This window comes from Podarcis cretensis (assembly GCF_951804945.1).
Source record: "Podarcis cretensis genome assembly, chromosome: Z".
NCBI classification, from domain to species: Eukaryota; Metazoa; Chordata; class Lepidosauria; order Squamata; family Lacertidae; genus Podarcis; species Podarcis cretensis.
Genome location: NC_137184.1, coordinates 23299929 through 23316072, shown reverse-complemented (window position 1 = coordinate 23316072; position 16144 = coordinate 23299929). Strand labels below are relative to the sequence as shown.

The following is a 16144-nucleotide window of genomic DNA, read 5'->3' as shown; positions in this document are numbered from 1 at the left end:
ACAAGGGCTTCAAGAGGGTCACTTGCTCTGTCTACTAGAAACTCACCCAGTGCACTCTGGAATCCAATGAATTCTGTGAGTCTTCAGAAATGAACCATCATAACCCACCATTCTTGCTTTTTGGTATGTTATTTTCAATGATATATATGTTTCTAGGTAAACATCCCATTAAAATATGGTTTTTTGGTTGGAGAACTGAGGCAGTATTGTTTTTGTTTGTTACTCTGCAATTTATTTTTGTGTTTTTATATTGTAAACCACCCTGCGATCATCGGACGAAGGGCAGTAGATAAATTTAATAAATAAGAATAAATAAAAACCATATTACATAATTCAGAGCAGTGTTAATTTTGAAGGATTATATGTGTTTAGAAAGTGCAAGTTAGAGAGGGTTCACATTTAAATACAAGCTGAACCTAATTCCCCCCTGTCCCTATCACAAAGGTTATTATTATTATTATTATTATTATTATTATTATTATTACATTTCTATCCCTCCAAGGAGCTCAAGGTGGCATATATGGTTCTTCCTCATCTCCTTTTTATCTCCACAGCAACCCTGTGAGGTGGGTTAGGCAGAGAGATGGTGACTGACCCCCATGGTTATGTAAGAATTTGAAGTCTGCTCTCGAAGGTTCTACCCCAGCACTCTAACCACTCTACCACTTCTCAATATAAATCACTTTATGTAAACCATTAAAGGTTTTTAGGAATAAGCTATATATAAATCCTGCTAAATAATTTATTTTAAAAAATAAGAATTGCAAATTTCTTAAATGCAATTCTCCTTTACATCAAGATGGCCTTCCTGTTATGCATGACTATTGCTCGGTAGGAGGAATCTTAAGACCAGAGTGTTGGGCTCTGCAGTCTTGTCATTATTCCTTGAAGGGACTCCTGTGGTTTTTACAGTCTCAGTTCTCCCACCCACAACAATATGAAAAGCACGATTGTCAGAAATGTTTCTCACTCCTACTCTGCTCACACAAAAACACAGAGCAGCTCAGTGAGAGGCCACATGAGTGAGGTTAGCTGCAGAAAATGTTCTGTCTAACCAGCTAAATGGAGAGTTGTGTCAAATGCTCAAAGGAGACTTGCAAGCGGGAATCTTCCTGCTGCACTGTCTTTGCCTCCAAGTAAATGCAGGTGTTATTTTTTTAAATAGCTGTAGGCTTAAATATCTAAACGTGATTTATTATTTATTATTTTTACCTTTTTAAGGAAAGGGATGCTCGGGACATCTGAGTGTAGGGGTGGGCATGTGGTGGCTCAGCACCCTTGGGCTAGTTGCCAGGGACCCTCTTTATGTCACTCCCTTTTCTCCTGTGTAGGTGAGATACACAAGGGAGATGGAGGTAAAGGGTGCCTTGAAACCTTAATTTGCTGTGGGAACAGCAACAAAGTTTTTTACAAAGCCCTCATTTTTCACATCTCCCTTTTAGACATAGACAAAGGGCTCTTAAACCCCTTATTCCTCTAGAGTGGACAGCAGCAAAACCTGGCTCATTTCTCTCCCTCAGCTGCTGACCTTGCATGTAGCAGATACTAGGAATTGAGAGTACTTATGCGGGATGAGTGTGTTTCCATGGGGCTTTCTTGTTATATCTATCTATCATTAATTAGTTAATAAGTTAATATCTATATCTATCATTAATAAGTTCTTGCAGCATATTGAACCATCAAACAAACATAACCTTTAATATCTCACCCTGAACCAGAAAGTGAAGTTTGAACAATCTGTCCAAAATGACAATCAAATAGAAAACAAAGTTCCTAGCCAAGACCACCATGTGTAGAAAAGACCTTGTTTAGTTTATGCTAACCAAAATGTTTTATAATATGAAAGGAGTTCTCTGTTTTCATGTTTAGTCATGTACGTGTACCAGTCTTTATGCTTCAGACCTTGTGCCAGTTGTATTTTATTAGTTTCTTACAAGTGCTATTTGCCAAATAAGCACCCTCCAAATTTTTCCAATACTGTATCTTATTATTACAAGCCTGGCTGCCCTCTGAAGCCTTTTTTAGGAGGTCAGAAAGAAAATGTGAGGCCCAAACTGGGGAGGGAGCAGCTGTGCAGGTTGTGCCCTGCTCCACAATGGATCCTCCCAGATCAAGCAGGAAGGCTGGAAGAGGGTTTCTAAGTGTGCTTGATTGGATAACAGAGTTCCCAGTTGCAGGGAGCCTTCCACATGTGTACATGCTTAGATGCTCCCTTCAGACCTTCCAGCTCAGTGTGGGGATTGGGAAGAGGAGCTGTGTGCATGCCATCCTCCTCCAATTTCACCCCTTACACATTCTTTCTGAATGCCTGGAGAGGACTCAAGCTGCACTCATTTCCTGTCCTACTCCCCATTTCTCAGCATAGGAACCTCATTTGCATGCTGGCAATTTCCCCCAAGAGTGGGGTTGTCACTTTTTCTGGATGAGGGTGTGTCTTTCACCTCCTGCTCTTATCCTACTGAGTCAGCTGCCAGAAAGACACTGCTGCCTCCATGACTACACTGTTCTCACCTATTTGATTCACCTCTGTAATGCCCTGTCTCATCCTAGCTTGGCTCAGGGCTCTCAGGAGAGACTGGAGCAGAGGCACTTACCTGGAAGGGCAAGGTTATACCAAGATCACAGTCAAGTCTAATGGGGCAGGAGGATCACAACCGTTCAATCTTATTCAGCACCCTGGACAGATCACTATGCCAGGTGTTGGCTGGAAGTCATCCAGGAAGAATGGTTCTCTTAGCAGCATATTGACGCCTTTTGAAGGCTGGCTGATCTGGACCTGCTTTTATCCTGCTCCTCTCAGGGGAACTATCTCTGTTTCTTAAATGGGCATTGCCTAGTTCTACAAGTGTTGTCTCCCATGGCATGGGGCAGTGAGGGGCACTCTGAGCCTTCAGAATGCAGTAAATGTATATCTTCTGACCTGCAAGATCTTGGTGTAGGGAACAATGACTCCCCAGACAATGCATCTCCCCACTCTAAGTTTTCCTCTCAGCCAGAGGTAGGCTGAGATAACAGAGTCTGACACTTCTCAGATCCAAGTCTCCCCTGACATGGATCCCACTCTTGTGATCTCTGGCTTTTTGCAAGGAAGATGCCTCCTCTACTCAATCTCTCACTGTAAACAACCTAGGTCATAATGGGAGAGATTAGAGTAGGGCCTCCACAGGGAGTGCACTCATATCCCATGGAGGGGTCTGGGCTTCAGCAAAACACTGAAAAGAGTGTTGGAACTGGAACAGTGTCTCATCCAAGTGAAGATTACATCTAATAAGGTACCAAACTAAGAGCATGTCACCCCCAATTTGTCTCTTCAAGTGCACTGTTGTCTAAAGCAAAACCATCAAGCAGGGTTGAGTAGGCAGGCAAGTGAAGCATAGAAGACTTGCTTGGCAGTGTTGTGACTGGGCCAACAGGCCCAATTAAAACTGTACAGGGTGTAACCCTTTGAAGCTCAAAAACCCGTCTACCTCTTAGACACCACTGGATGAAACCTCTGCAGCAATCCTTCAAATCCCCAAGCTCCTAACAAATATCTGAAATTTATTTATATTTGTAAGTCTTAATAATTGGAGAGAGATGATTTGGGTGGGGGTTTCAGAGACTGGAACTGGTGTGGGGGAGGGACCATAGCTCAGCGGTAGAGCATCTATTTTGCATGCAGAAGCCCCAGGTTCAATCCCCGGTATCTTCAAATAGGGCTAGGAGGCACCCAGTCTGAAGCCTGGGAGATCTGCTGCCAGTTTGCATAGACAATACTGAACTATATAGACCAATGGTCTGACTGGGTATAAGGCAGCTTCCAGTGTTCCTTGTCTAAATGCTTTTGCTTCTGGTTAAAGAGATTTTGCATTGCATTGTTTCTATACCTGTTTGGTATAGTTGGTATAGTTGACAGTGGGACCCCCTGGAAGTGATACCCCTTATTGAATGCTTGAGGGAAATACTCACTGCATGTGATGGTTAGCTGTGCCATGTCATTATATGATCAAGACTAAGGCTTATTCCCCACCCCCACCCCCAGCCTTGCCTCTGGCACAGCAGTGAGGAAGATAATAAGAAGCTTCCACTTTTAAATATCAAAAATATAAATGGGGGAATTGGGATGGCCTTAGAGAGGGTCACAAAAAACCACTTTTGCCATCAGGGCACCCCTGCAATAATTGTGTGTGTGTGTGTAAATGACAAATCTGTGGGATTTCTTAGGAGGCAGCAAACTGTCTTTGGCCAGCCTTGTTTACTTTACATGCTGAAGTGATAAACTGGCTGTGATTGGCCTTGTCCTACAGCACCCTTCACTAGCTACTGCCTTCCAGATGTTTTGGACCACAAGCCCTTTCAGCCTCAGTCAGCATGTTGTAGTCCAAAACATCTGAAGAGTACCAGATTGACAAAGGCCAGCCTTCCTCAGGTGCTTCCCCGCCCCCCCCCCATGTCACATGCTGTTCAACATGTACATGAAACCACTGGGGAAAGTTATCTGGTGGTTTAGATTGAAGTGTTGACTACTCTGCTTTTCCAACTAAGTGTCCCAGGGAGACTGTTAAACTTCTGACTCAATACCTTGAGGCAGTTTTGGGCTGGGTGAGGGGGAACATTCTGGCACTTAATCCAGATAAGATGACTGATGCTGTGAATGGGGGAAACCCGTCTCTTCAGATGGAGGGTTGCAATCCTTCTTGGATGAGGCAGCACTGCCCTCAAAGGGCTAGGGGTATGTTCACATTACTGTCTTAGAGAACAATGAAAGTGTTATTTTTCTGATAAGTTTTAGAGCTCTCCCTCCCCTAGCTGTTCACATCAGCACAGCTTCAATTAGTTTCTTATTGTATACACACCTGTCCATTTGTTTGTCCTCTCTGCGTTTGTACACTTCTTGAGTTATTATCGCCAAACTTTGCCGGAGGGTTTTTGCAATGGGGGGCAGCAATTTTCATAGACTTTTGAACATCAGGCACCATTTTGATTCAAGATGGCAAACCTAAATGTGACTTTGGAGGGACTTTGCCCATTTCTTGGCATACATTAAGCCACCTCTTGAGATATTGTTGCCATGAGAGATCCCGGGATGGGGGGCGACAATCTTAATCAATGTTTAGATGCTAGGCACCATCTTGAATCAAAATGGCAGACCGAAACGTGACTTTGGCATGAAGTCTGAATTTACAAGCCATAGAAGAACAGAGGAAGCTGCCTTGTACTGAGTCAGACCCTTATATTGCCTTATACTGAGTCACACCCAGATCCATCTAGTTCAGTATTTTCTGCATTGACTGGCGGTTGCTCTTCAGATTTTCTAGCAAGGGACTCTCCCAGCCCCATTTGGAGAAGCTGGAGACTGAACCTGGGACCTCCTTTAAGACAGTCAGTGTGCTCAGCCCTAACCATGTACCACAGAGGCAAGAATGTAGTTATGAAGCTAAGTGTCAAAAGACTGGAGAATGGGAGTAGAAATCATTATTTGCCTGTCAACATGTTGGAAGTGCATGCCATGGTTTTGGGTTCTAAGCAACAGTTCGCACCAATAGTAGTTTGACATGACGTTTTAAGTGCACCTACCTCCTTTATTTTCACTCTCTGTAAGCTGGCACTGAAAGCATGTCTCTAGGCTATAACTCACAGCAAGCTATGAGAACAAGCCCAAAGGTACAGCTTTCCACTGCATGGAACAGTGTGATTCTTCCCTTTTCTAAGAACAACCCTCTAGTTTTTACTCCACTCACTCAGAGCCTGCCAAGTAAAAGCTTTGCTTTGCCTTTACAATAGTGGTTCTGTTTGACCCCAGCATCACTACTAGTAGGTTCAGTATCGTGGAGGAAGTGTTTTTTTTTTTTGTTGTTGTTTTTTTGCAGCCTGACTCCCCTGTTCCACCTTAGGTGCATCAGGACATGAAAAACAAGAGCTGACAGCCGTATTCTCGGCATTTCATTTCTGCTCCCTCATGTAAGACATTAAAATGGGCTCTCAGTTTTACTATTGCTGGAAAAGGTACAAAGTGTTAAGAGTCAGAAGGTGAGCCTCTTATATAATGCTGGGTAGGTGTGGTTGGAGAGAAGGGTGTAAGGTCTTTTTCTGGGAGATTTCTCACGCGCGCACACTCTTTTGTAACTCAGATTAAAGAAATAACAATAAAAATCACTTTTCTGCAAGTTACATTTTCATATCCTGATTTTCAGAAGAAGTTGAATATACTAACACATTTTCACGTTCAAAACAATTATAAAACACACTTGACAGTTGAATAGTTGAATAACAAGTCTGGGGTCACCACTGTTCACACCTGGAAAGGATCCTTAAAGGTAAAGGTACCCCTGCCCGTATGGGCCAGTCGTGTCCGACTAGGGTTGTGCGCCCATCTCACTTAAGAGGCCGGGGCCAGCGCTGTCCGGAGACACTTCCGGGTCATGTGGCCAGCGTGACGAAGCTGCTCTGGCGAGCCAGCACCAGCGCAGCACACGGAAACGCCGTTTACCTTCCCGCTATAACGTGGTACCTATTTATCTACTTGCACTTAGGGGTGCTTTCGAACTGCTAGGTGGGCAGGAGCTGGGACCGAAAGACGGGAGCTCACCCCACCGCGGGGATTCGAACCGCCGACCATGCGATCGGCAAGCCCTAGGCACTGAGGTTTTACCCACAGCGCCACCCGCGTCCCGGAAAGGATCCTTGCTTCACCTTAAACTGGGAATTAGATCACTCAGGGTTCTAGTATTATGAGAGGGAGAAAAATGTCTCTCTGTCCAGTTTCTCCATGTGATGCATAATTTTAAGCATTTCCGTCACATCTTCCCTTAATTACCATTTCCCCCTCTTCCTTAAACTAACATTGTCACCATGTCTCTTAGAGGAGTCCCTTGATAATTTTGTTTGCAAACCAGCATGTCCCGCATTCAACAGGGAGCTGCATTGGATAGAACTCCCTGATATTTGCAGCGGACTGTGGTTTACATCTGTAGAATGTGTGGAATGGCCCTGAATTGGGTGCACGAAAGAACTCAGTGATCAGACAAAAAAGGATCTCAACAAAGACATTTGTAATTTGTCCCCTATCTCATAGTTTGTTTGTTTTTTGTACACAGTAGTTCTTTTCCTTGCTTAGCCCAGTTTCTGGAATTGGTTTTCTATTCTTAAAAAGCCCATTATGTATTTTTTTCACTTCATTTTGAAAATAACCTATTTTATGCTCACTGTGTCTTTAAATCCTAAGTTAGGGAAATTGGTAGGCTGTCTCTGAGATCTCCCATTTCTTGACCTTTAAAGTTCTCTGTAGGAAGAGAAAACACTGGCACAGTAATAAAAAGAATGTTGTTTAGCGAAGTACAATCATCAGACAGAAGAGTGGTGAACATACATTGTAGGGAAAAAGAATTGATGGAGCCTTTTGCAAATTAAAAGGACACAGCCATTTCAAAGGTACATGTTGTAAATGCAACAGCAGCTTTGTACTTGCTAAATTATATTTTGGTGCAGAGTATAACTTGCATGCTTTTCTTAATATGCATGCTTTTTGCTGCTGGACTGTGATGGCTAATGAACAGAGTTTTTCTGTTTGCTGCAATCATTTTCAATTATGAATGGGAAGGAAGCATTGGAATTTAAAGAATACCATGCCATGTACTTAAGACTTATTTCGACCTCTCACTGTTTCTATTTAAAATTGTTGGATGTTTTCAGACTGGACTGAGATGGTTGCGCCTTCTAGTCATATTTTTAAGGGATCTTGGCGGGGAAAAGTGGGGAGGAGGAGATCAACAAAACTAAAGGAGTAAAGCTCTTAACTTTATAAACTGAAGCTGCAAGCTCATAGACCCTTGTCTTAGAGAAAGTCCTGTTGAATTAATGTTACTTACTAAAGGCCAGACACCCACAGGATTGCACTATTAGGCTCCAATCCAGAGAAATTTGCAGTACAATCCTAAGCATTTTTAATCAGAAGATAATCCTACTGCTTGTTTTTAAAATTGCAGCCTTAGTTGCACTTATGTCCCATCTGAAATAAAAAAAGACCAATTTATTTTTAATGGTTATAGTCCAGTCTGATGTGACTGTGCCTTTTAGGTGGTCTTAGGGAAGGAGAGAGAAGGAGCTATGCAGCCAAGACGTATGTCCATACTAAAAAAAATCAAAATCAAAGATCAAGCTTCTAGTTTCATAATACTAACTGTTTGGTTTCATAAATTCTGTTAAATGAAGTGGGAGTTACTACTGAGAAAACATGTTTAGAAATCCAGTTAGGTTCCTGTCCAGAGAAAATGAGTTACACTTTTCTCCTGTTTGAAATCACTTGAGACTTACAGCTTAAGCTACGCATTACATGATGTTTTGTGATTCTTATCTTAGCAGGCTGTATTTGAGCAGTTGGAAATGGGCAGAGAAATACTGCATAACTGTATTATGTGTTTTCTTTTATCTGTCCTGAATTATCCAGCATTCAGCTTCATTGAATATGCATGAGTTCTGGTGTTATGAGAGTGTTATCATTGCAAGGTGGCCCAGGGTGTTGTTGTTGTTGTTTACTTCCAGTAAACATTTTCCAGTAGTCTGCATCCTCCCTAGCTGGCTGTGCTTCCTGATCTGAAAAATCCTCCAGAGAGGAGTTACCTCATGATGTCTTGCCTAGGCTTTAATTGAAGCTGGCCACCAGGGAAAGTTACAGAGTTCAAGGCATTGATGAGATGATTTGTAGAACAACAACAACAGGACACTCACAAACACCCCTTTGGCAACATCAGAAACCCTAAACTTCACCCATGAAGAGTCCACTGATTTTTTCCTCTCTTCTAATCATTTGGAGATGCAATTTCTTTTCTCATTAATTGATGAATAGTGGGGTGTTTTTTTTAAAAAAAGAAGAAGAAGGAATACAGTATTTATTGGCACAGAACTAGCTTGTTTAGCTTGGAGAAGAGAGGATGGCTAAGTAGTACTCTTTGAAGATATATAGGAAGCCAAGAGCTGACCGTGGACTCAGACTCCTCCTCAAAAGGTTTAGATGGAAATGGTCTCTCAAAACTCTTCACCCTATTTGTGTGCAAACTGCAGAAATCATGTCACCAAATTTCTTAAGGGGGGGAGGGAGAAATTCTCCCTACTGTTTCCAGCTGTGACTATATTATTTTAAAAAATTGTTGTGACCTGGCCATGGGACCTGTTGGTGATAATGGGTATTAAATATGATGATGATGATCATTATAGGGGTCCCTATTAGCAGTGGCAATAACACAAACTCTGTTGTTGTTTTCTTTTAAAGTTTTGTTGTTGCCATTGCAGGTGGCAACAGTAACAACTTCGGTGGGCAGCCTAGTCCCCATTTTGCATTCCCACAATGCATTGCATCCTCTGCCTAGCATTGCTCCAGGGCATTGCCCCCCTGTGGAGACCATTTGGAGAAGGTTCTGCAAAGTGGCCTTCTTTCCTTCTTTTTTCTGGGTGTGGGCAGGGAAATAAAATAATAAATTGTCAACTTATAAATATCAGATGATAACCTTTGCAAAGCACAATCAATTATTCATTTCTAAAGCTTCAACAAAGCATATAATATGGGTATGTGCAGGGAGATTTGCACATATGTCAGGTTGGAGACATATTGCAAATAAATACATAGTAAATTCACACATTGCTTTTCCTTATGCTTTAAACATTATGAACCAATAATTTGCTTCTGGCAACAACTGTTTTCTTTTACCACCCCAGCTGCAACAAAACATGTTTCTTCCACATTAGTCTCTACTGCCACAGCAGGCGCTTTAATCTTCAAACAGTTTGACTTCACCCTCCAAAGGTGCACTCCTCCATTGTCTCCCGAGACAGATGGAAGCCAACCAACTCATTAAATGTATTTTATCTTAGTGAAAAACTATCATGCCTTTGCTTTTGCTCTCTAAAGGTGTCAATTTAGTCATAGCTGCAAATTCCTATAATTTCATGACCTGTTCTTAAAAATCTATTTAAAAAATTGTTGGAGGTGGAAAGTACAGATTTCTGAGACGTTTCAGAGGTTTACATCAGACATTAGGGAGAATTGAAAGAATGGTGAAGTAGAGATGAGCTTTGGAGAAGCTTATCTCCAAATCTAAACTTCATAGTGTTACATTTCCTTTCCCTACAGCTATGGGTCAACCAGGAAGATGGTGTTGAGGAAGGGACGAGTGAAGTACAGAATGGGCACCTGGACCCAAATGCTGCTGACTGCCTTTGTCTCGGGAGGACCCTCCAGAACCGAGACCAGATGAGAGCCAATGTCATTAATGAAATCATGAGCACGGAGCGCCACTATATCAAACACCTGAAGGACATTTGTGAGGTATGTATGCATGTATTCTTACTTAACCCTGTTAGGCACAAGGTAGTGGCTGTGCTGGTGGAATCGTAATGGGGAAAGCCAACAAATGATTTTCACAATCATTTCATTACCATTGGAGAAGTCTTCCTGGCTGTCAGCAACACCAGCCCATAGCAAGCCGGCTGTGCCTGATTCAGTTCCAGTTAAACTTTTCTTCCACTACTTTTCCCTGCCCCACCCTCTGGGGAAAAAAACAAACCCAAACCCTACCTCAGGTTAGAGGGAGCGACAGAGGTGGTGAATGCTCACAGCCCCCTGGAGCATCATTTCCCACTGGTGTCGGGGACTCAGATTCTCAGAATCCAGTAATCCGTTCTGCATGGGGGAGAGAGCTGGTTGATAGTGTAAGGTTCAAAGGTGAGTTTCACTGCAAAGGGGGTTGAAACCATTATCCAATTCTGCATGAGCAGTGTTCTGCTCATGAAACAGGAGTTCCCTTCCCTCTCCTCTCCCCATGCACCCCCAAAATCTGCTCCAGAGTGTCTCTCCCATCTCTAGGAGGAGAATTTGAGAGGGTTTCAGGCGGAAATTCCAAAGTGCAAGAAGAAGTCTGCTTTGTGAGCTGAACGGCAGCATTGGATACAAATTGTAGTGGCAAACTCCACAGCATCAACTCCTTTTGCTTAAACAACACTGCGTGTCTCTGAGGGAAAGCAGTCAATTATTGCCTGTTTTTTGCCAAGCTGTATAGTATCCCCTCACACTCATTCTTCCTCCTTTGTACATAGCTTCAATGCTCTCTGCTTTAACAAAAAAATGGGGAAAAGATCTGAAATCAAAGCACTCAGCTTTGAGCTGCGTGCCTCAGAAAGTTTAAAATTTAACAACTCTTGCTTACAGCCTCTGCAGAATCTATGCTGTTGTCCAGCTTCTGATGCCTTTAACTCTTAAGGGGGCTCCCTTCCTTTACCTCAGAGAGGGTTCTATTTCAGTTGAGAGGCAAATTTCACTCCATAGGAAGGGAGCCTCCAAATGAGGGTTTTAGCATAGTATTAGAGCATCTGTTTTGCATGCAAATGGTCCCGGGTTCAATCCCTGGTATCTCCATGGCAGGGAAAGACCCCCTCATCTTCAACTCTGGGGAGCTGCTGCCAGTCAGTGTGGACAATATTGAGGTAGATGGACAAATGGTCTGACTTGGAATCATACAATTGTAGAGTTGGAAGGGACCCCAACAGTCAAAGGCATGTTCCTATATTCCTATTCAAATCATCCCTTTATTCTGAACTATGTAAGCTGGATTCTCGTTCTTTTTTATGAGAAGGGCAAGAACACATGACTTGCATGCAGAAGGTCCCAGGTTGAATCCCCAGCCTTTGGGAGAGAACCCCACCCAAAACCCTGGATAACTGCCGCTGTCAGACAGTCTAGACAATACTGAGCGAGATGGACCAATGGTATGACTCAGTATAAGGCAGCTTGTTACGTCCCTATCCCACTCTTCAACTAAAGAGGCTCTCAATGTGGCTTACAAACATGTAAAAGAGCAACAAAACCATCAATGAAATAGCAGAACAGCATAAAAACAAAGTCATTAACATGCAGGTTAAATAAACCATGCATCTAAAAAAAGATCAAGAACACCTAAGCAAATAAAAAGACATTTTCTCCACACTTGTGTCCCCTGATTTGCATGCAGAAGAACCCAGGCTCAATCAGTGTAAGGCAGTTTCCTGAGTAGCAGTCTTATTGCATCCTGGGGAGCTTTGTGGTTTTAGTGTAGAAGCAGGTACATTTAATTTTGTTTACACCCCCTTTTAATCAGAGGAATCTTTCTGCACTGCAGAAGAAATAGCATCTTCAGTGTGTGTTCTCCTGTCCTCCCATCCCCCAATCTTCTCCTATTTTCCTGCCAGCAAAAGCTAGCAGCTTTTGAATCTGACCGTGCCTGATACTCTTAAACTGGATCTCCTGGGTCGAATTTGTAGCAGGCCGATGGCTCTGTTGGAATTGCTCCCATTTACTCCAGCCTGCAATTAAAATCACTGTGTCAAGGCAAACTATATTGCTAGGCCTTGTACTCTGCTCTTTATTATCCCAAATGGAATCGAATGAGAAAACCTGCCAGAAGGTGAGAGTTGCGACAAATCTTCCAGACGTCTTTTTAAACTAGAGACGACTGCAGCAAACATTCCCATTTGCAACGTGATGGCCTATATGTCACTTTCGGGGGGGGGGGCAGGGGGCGGACTTCACTTTGCCCAGATTAAGCTCGAAACCAGAGTGACATCATGACTACCAGAGAGAGAGAGCGCTTAATCACTCTATAGGCTCCATCTAAATTGGTCGGCTCTGTTCTGTGCTTAAGTGGAATCCAAGGGCGCTGGCACGAGCTTGCCTTTCACAAAGCAGGCAAGGAAATGGGTTTCTTGCCTTTTGGCAAGGATGGGGGACCTTGTACCCCTTAGGACTCTTCCCAGACCACATCATGAGGCATGACCAAAGGAATATTTTAAGAGTGTTCCACAACATGGGATCGGCAACATTAAATGCCTGATTTATAGTGGAAGCCAGTCAGGCCTCTGTAACATGGGGTACAAGTAATAGCGCTTCAGCGGAAGATGCCACTTTCATGGCTGTCTGCTGAGATCATCAGCAAGAGGACAATCAGCAGTATTGTAGTGCTCACTTGAGCACAGGTTGAGTATGTTGCAGTAGACACTCCAACATGCACACTACCACCATCAACAACAGAGCCCCACTATTAGAACCATAGCTCAGTGGTAGAGCAACAGCTTTGCATTCAGAAGGGCCGATGTTTAATCTCTGGCATCTCCTGGTAGGGCGCTCGGAAAGACCCGTACCTGAAACCCTGTAGAGCCACTGCCAGTCAGTGTAGACAATATTGAGCTAGATGGACCAGTTGTCTGTCTGGGTATAAGGCAGCTTTACCTTGCTTGGTGGGTGTGTTGCTTGCTGGCTGGTTGACAACGCATCCATGTTAATAATGAGGCAAACAGCAGGCACTGGAACACTAGTTCACTTCCAGAGACAGTTGTCTCCTTGCTGCTCATTACTGGGCCAGTGCTGGGAGAGGGAGAATATCAGAGGGAAGCAGGACCTCCCTGGCTGGCAGTAGAGCCCTGTAAATATAGGCATAGTTTCTGCATTGGAAAAGCATGATAAATGAACTTGTGTGCACTTTCTAAAAAGAATTTTTGGGTTATCTGAGAGACCTCAAATTCAGTACAGTTCCAGGCTACCCACTAGATAAATTCCATCCACTCCTGGTTCCTTGAAAAGGAGGGAAGATAGATGAACAATGATGGAATGCATCTATCTCCTAACCCATGACTCTGAAAACTTAGCACTTAACCTCCTGCAAATACTCCCCAACTTTGTGCAATACCACAGGGACTACATGGAAACGTACTTTAAAAGGAGATGGTCTGGAGTCTATTTATAGCCCATCACCAAGCACAGACTTCTCCAGCCTTTGATCATATGTCCTTTGAATCTGAGGATATGAGCAGTGACTATATGACATTCATCTTGCATAACAGGCATAAATTCACTGGGAAATCTATGGAGTAGCCCTTTCAGGTGATAACCTGCTGCACATTAGTCATGTTCAGCCTTGGGGAAGTTCACCAAGCCATCATGGCATATCCTAAGGAGCATTTCAGCGAGAAACATGTTCCCTCTGCAGCTTGGTGGTAAAGCTTTTCTGTAAATGTGCCAGAAGCAAGCCCAAAAATGTGAGAGGTGTCACTACTGAGGGGCTCACAACAGTACACATAGAATCATAGAAATGTAGAGTTGGAAGGGACCTCAAGGGTCATCTGTTCCAACTCCCTGCAATGCAGGAATCACAACTAAATCTATGACCGATGGCCATCCAGCCTCTGCTTAAAAGGAAGGAAAGTCCACTACCTTCCGAGGGAGTCTGTTACACTGTCAAACAGCTCTTACTGATGTTTAGTCGGAATCTCCTTTCTTGTCATTTGAATTTGTTCAGCAAAACAGCAAAAAACAAGCTTGCTCCACTCTTCCATGTGACATCCCTTCAGAGATTTGAAGATAGTTATCATGTCATCTCTCAGTCTTCTCTTCTCCAATCTAACTAAGCCTAGCCAACTTCCTCAACCATTCCTCATAAGGCTTAGTTTACAGATCCTCGAAAAGCAAGAGAATGCAGAAAATAATAGTTTTATTGCTTCAGGAAAAAGTGTAATTGAACACTGGGCATTTGTTTGTAATATTTGTAGCATCCTTATCCACTGGTGTCCTCTTTTCTCTGTTTCTCACAGGGTTACCTGAAGCAATGTCGGAAGAGAAGAGACATGTTCAGTGATGAACAGTTGAAGATAATATTTGGCAACATCGAAGACATCTATCGGTTTCAGATGGGCTTTGTCAGGGACTTGGAGAAGCAGTACAACAATGAGGACCCCCATCTCAGTGAAATTGGGCCGTGTTTTCTGGAGCATGTAAGTGCTTTTGAGGGGAAATAGCTTGAGAGGGAGAAGTAACTCATCTTATTTATTTATTTATTTAACAAAGTACACTTGTTTAAGGCCCCTGCGCGATTCTGCACAAGACCACAACCCCTAAGAGTGTTCTTTGCCACCTCTTATATCAGAGGACAGGAGTCTCTGTTCTTGAACATAAAGCCCCAACTCATCATAGAGGTTGCGTTGAGGACTTACCCATTCCTTTTTTAAAAAAATAATATTTATTAAAGTTTCAAAAAAGTTACAAGAATAAAAAAAGAAAAGAAAAAGAAACAAAAAATACAAAATACAAAAAAGTAAAAACAATTAAAAACAAATCAATCTTTCCATATCTTGACTTTCATTTACTTGTTTCCCTGACCTCCTCACACCTCCCTTTTTTGTATTCTAGTTCAGTTAGTTAATTCAGCAAATCCTTTCCATTTTTGCTTTTATCTTAATAATTTATCTTAATATATTATAACTTTACATTCTCACCTGTTAATAATCCATCTTTAAATACTCCTTTATAACATTTACTGCTAAAACCATATAACTTCATTCCAACATCCTTCTAACATTCCTTAATTTTACAATATTTCTGTAGATAGTCTTTAAATTTCTTCCAATCTTCTTCTACCGACTCTTCTCCCTGGTCTCAGATTCTGCCAGTCATTTCCGCCAGCTCCATGTACTCCATCACCTTCATCTGCCATTCTTCCCGGGTGGGTAGTTCTTGTGTCTTCCAATACTTTGCGATGAGTATTCTTGCTGCTGTTGTGGCATACATAAAAAAAGTTCTATCCTTCTTTAACACCAATTGGCCGACCACGCCTAGGAGAAAGGCCTCTGGTTTTTTCAGGAAGGTATATTTAAATACCTTTTTCATTTCATTATAGATCATCTCCCAGAAAGCCTTAATCCTTGGGCACGTCCACCAAAGGTGAAAGAATGTACCTTCAGTCTCTTTACATTTCCAACATTTATTATCGGGCAAATGATATATTTTTGCGAGCTTGACTGGTGTCATGTACCACCTGTATATCATTTTCATAATATTCTCTCTTAAGCCATTACATGCCGTAAACTTCATACCTGTGGTCCATAACTGTTCCCAGTCAGCCAGCATAATGTTGTGTCCTACATCTTGTGCCCATTTTATCATAGCAGATTTCACCATTTCGTCCTGAGTGTTCCATTTCAACAGCAAGTTATACATTCTCGACAGAGTCTTAGTTTTGGGATCTAACAGTTCTATTTCCAATTTTGATTTTTCCACCTGGAAGCCAATTTTCTTATCCAATTTGTAAGGACTTACCCATTCCTTCCTCTTGCAGATGGAGTTTTCCTTCTCCAATATTGTTGCTGCCAA

At 42.5% G+C, this 16144-nt stretch overlaps 1 protein-coding gene across 10 annotated transcripts in view; it reads left to right on the top strand.

Moving 5' to 3' along the window:
- ARHGEF9 (Cdc42 guanine nucleotide exchange factor 9) overlaps nt 1-16144 on the top strand; it is a 289965-nt gene that overhangs the window by 217851 nt on the left and 55970 nt on the right. For all 10 annotated transcript variants that reach the window (XM_079961599.1, XM_079961597.1, XM_079961600.1 and 7 more), the window contains 2 exons: nt 10106-10300; nt 14590-14769. In XM_079961599.1, the coding sequence (XP_079817725.1) occupies nt 10106-10300; nt 14590-14769 (375 nt within the window). The remainder of the gene's footprint in view (nt 1-10105; nt 10301-14589; nt 14770-16144) is intronic.